The sequence below is a fragment of the Eimeria mitis genome, genomic scaffold (genome assembly GCF_000499745.2).
Source record: "Eimeria mitis Houghton genomic scaffold, Emh_scaff1312, whole genome shotgun sequence".
Taxonomy (NCBI): domain Eukaryota; phylum Apicomplexa; class Conoidasida; order Eucoccidiorida; family Eimeriidae; genus Eimeria; species Eimeria mitis.
In genome coordinates, this window is record NW_013568720.1 from 1,136 (window position 1) to 4,570 (window position 3,435).

General features: G+C 60.0%; 2 protein-coding genes across 2 annotated transcripts in view; one reads left to right on the forward strand and one right to left on the reverse strand.

Moving 5' to 3' along the window:
- The window catches only part of EMH_0034370 (uncharacterized protein), a gene marked incomplete at both ends in the record, with an annotated part of 303 nt that extends 223 nt beyond the window's left edge, over positions 1 to 80 (forward strand). The window contains 1 exon segment of the mRNA XM_013494862.1: positions 1 to 80. Coding sequence (XP_013350316.1) covers positions 1 to 80 — 80 coding nt within the window.
- Positions 81 to 430: 350 nt separating this feature from the next.
- EMH_0034380 (uncharacterized protein) lies at positions 431 to 3,348 on the reverse strand (the record flags this gene model as incomplete). The annotated part of the gene is given in 3 exon segments (XM_013494863.1): positions 431 to 1,384; positions 1,660 to 2,526; positions 2,530 to 3,348. Coding segments are annotated over 3 exon segments (2,640 nt in total).
- Between the last annotated feature and the right edge of the window lie 87 nt (positions 3,349 to 3,435).

Below are 3,435 nucleotides of genomic sequence, written 5' to 3' on the forward strand. Positions count from 1 at the left end.
AAGCAGCAGCAGCAGCAGCAGCAGCAACAGCAGCAGCAGCAACAGCAGCAGCAGCAGCAGCAGCAGCAGCTTTGTACTGACAGCCTGGAAAAGTTTTGTAGTGCCCTTTGAGGCCCCAGTGCGTTCGCAAGGAGACATGCAGCGCTAAGAAGAACAATCTGCAGCAGCAACAGCAGCAGCAGCAGCAACCGCAGCAGCAGCAGTAGCAGCAGTAGCACCAGTAGCAGCAGTAGCAGCAGTCGCAACAGCCGTAACAGCAGCAAGAACAAAACTGGAAGCAGCACCAGATGCTGGCCGTGCTGCTGCTGCTGCTGCAGCTCCCCAGACAACGGTGAAGAGCCTCAATTATACAGCACCAGCAGCAGCAGCAGCAGCAGGAGCTGCAGCAACAGCAGCAGCAGCAACAGCAGCAGGAGCCTGTGTAACAGGCTTACTGTGTGAGGGTGGCTCGCAGCGCCAAGCAGGGGGTTCGTCGTGCTGCTGCTGCTGCTGCTGCTGCCTCTGCTAGTGCCGTAAGACACCGGCAGCAAATAGCTGCGCTTGCTGCTGCTGCTGCTGCTGCTGCTGCGCGTCTGTCAGCAGCAGTGACAAGGGCCCCAGCAGCAGCAGCAGCAAGGTCCCCCAAAATAGAAGACCTTGATTCGCTGTAGGGGGTATCCATCATCTGGTGCCGCTGCTGCTGCTGCTTGCGGGTCATCAGCTGCTGCAGCTTGTGGCTGCTGCTGCTGCTGCTGTCGCCAACAGAGTGAGGCTCCTGCTGCAGCAGCAGCAGCAGCAAGCAAGCTCCAATACCCCTAGCTAGCGTGCAGCCCACCAACTCCCACACACAAAACTGTGTTGCTGCTGCTGCTGCTGTTGCTGCATTTGCTGCTGTTGCTGCTGTTGCTGCTGCTGCTGCAGTAGCAGCAGCTGACCCAGACAGGGTTGCTGCTGCTTCTTCTGCTGCGACTCGCAGTGAGTCTGCAGCAAGGCCAACATTCCATGCCATTGAATTGCTGCTGCTGCTGCTGCTGCTGCTGCTGCTGCTGCTGCTGTTGCTGCTGCTGCTGCTGCAGCTGCAGGAGCAGCCCTGGAGGGCCCTTGCGGTTGCTGCTGCTGCTGTTGCTGCAGCACGCAAGGCCATCCGCTGCTGCGCATGTCGTTGATGTTGGGGGGTGAAGTCAGCAGCAGCAGAAGCAGCAGCAGCAGCAGCAGCAGCAGCAGGAGCAGGAGCAGAGGACTGGCCATCGATAGACCACCGCTGCCGGAAGGAAGGACTTCCTGCTGCTGCTGCTGCTGCTGCTGCTGCTGCTGCTGCAGTGGGAAAAGCTGCTATTAGGTGCTGCAGCACGAAGCCCAGCAGCACCAGCAAAGCGGGCAGTGGAAGCTCATGCATCAGCAGCAACTGAAGCACATACACACAAAACAGCAGCAGCAGCAGCAGCAGCAAGTGCAGCAACAGCAGCAGCGAGCAGCAGGTGCAGCAGCAGCAGCAACATATGTAACGGAGCTAAACAGTGCTGCTGTCAAGCCTATCCTCAGCAGGACATCCACCTGCTCCTGCTGCTGCTGCTGCAGCTACATCTGCTGCTGCTGCTGCTGCTGCGGCTATTCTGCTACATCTGCTGCTGCTGCTGCTGCTACATCTGCTGCTGCTGCTGCTGCTGCAGCAACACGTACGTCTGAAGAGAGTGATGTAGCAGCAAATGCGTTGAAGGCCATCAAGCTGCGGCTGTAGGAGTTTCGGTGCGGGTGGTGCTGCTGCAGCAGCAGCTGCAGCAGCAGTTGCTGCTGCTGCTGCTGCTGCCGCGAGTGCAGCAGCTGCAGCATGAGGGCCAAGCAGCGTGCCCCTTGCTGCTGCAGGAAGAGAGAGGAGACATCACTTAGCTGCGTGTCGTCTGTAGCTGGCAAGAGCCGCGCGCTGCTGCTGCTGCTGCTGCTGCTGCTGCTGCTGCTGCACTCAGCAGCAAACTCCCGCAGCAAAGAATCACAACGCTGCACCGGGGAGCCCCTTTCTGTCGGTAGGACTCCGAGTTGCTGCAGCAGGGCTGCATGCTGCTGCTGCTGCTGCTGATGATGATGCTGCTGCTGCTGCTGCTGCTGCTGATGCTGCTGCTCATGTTGCTGCTGCTGCTGATTCACAGCAAAAAGGAAGATCGTTGCTGCCTCCAGCCGGCGGATGCGGTGGCGCAGCAGCAAGTCGATGCAGTGAAGAAGGAGTTGCTGCTGCTGCTGCTGCTGCTGCGACAACTGCAGCAGTTGCAGCTGCTGCTGCACCTGAGGAGACAGCTGCAGCAGCTGCTGCTGCAGGCTGGGGAGACGCGGCAAAGCCCTTCTCAGGGGGACCAATCCCTGCTGCAGCTGCTGCATGCATCTGCAGAAAACCTCGAGGATCTGCTGCGGTGTATCTGCAGCAGCAGCAGCAGCAGCTGCTGCTGCTGCATCACCTGCTGCTGCTGCTCCCCATGTAGGCAACTGCAGCAGCAGCAACCAACGCGAGATAACACTGCAGCTCCACCAGGTGTCTGCATTGCAGCGTGCTGCTGCTGNTGCTGCTGCTGAAGCACCTGCAGCAGCAGCAGCACCAGCTGGCTGCAGCAGAGAAGGGCTTGAAGGCTCCTCGCTGCGGCTGTCTGATGTACAAAGACACATCTCCTCCAGTGCAACAGCAAACAGCAACTGCTGCAGCTTCTTCTGCCTGCTGCTCAGCAGCACTTCGCTTGCTGTCTCCTGCTGCTGCAGCTGCTGCTGCTGCTGCTGCTGCTGTTGCTGCTGCTGCTGCTGTTGCGGATCTTCCAGGTGAACGGGAGCTGCTGGCAGCGGCGACATGTGTTTCACTGCTGCTGCTGCTGCTGCTGTTGCTGCTGCTGCTGCTGCTTCTGATAAGGAGAAGAGTGCTGTGTCCCTGAGCTCGCAGAGCAGCAGCAGCAGCACCGGCTGCATGCGCTGCTGCACCTGCCGCTGCAGCAGATGCTGCGGCAGCAGCAAAGTTGAAATTGCGCGGGGGCGGCCATCAGCCCCCAGCTGCTCCGCCAGTCCCTGCAGCACCTGCAGCAGCTGCGGCAGGAGCTGCTGCTGCTGCTGCTGCTGCTGCTGCTGCTGCAGTGCAACACAAGCAGCAAGGAAGCCGCTGCGGAGGCACCCAACAGCTGCTGCAGCAACACCGAGCAGCGAGCACACGGGCAGCAGCCGCTTGCGTTGAAGCTGCAGCAGCCCAGTAGCTGTGAATCCCTGCTGCTGCTGCTGCTGCTGCTGCTGTTGCTGCTGCTGCTGCTGCTGCGTTGTCTCAGCAGCAAAGTTGCTGTTGATGGCGAAAGCCGTAGAAAGCCGCTGCAGCCACGTCAGCAGCAGCAGCTGCTGCTGCTGCATGCTGTTCCCTCTGTTGCAGCTTATGAAGCCAGCAGTTGATTTCTTTGCTGCTGTTGCTGCTGTTGCTGTTGCTGCTGCTGCTGCTGC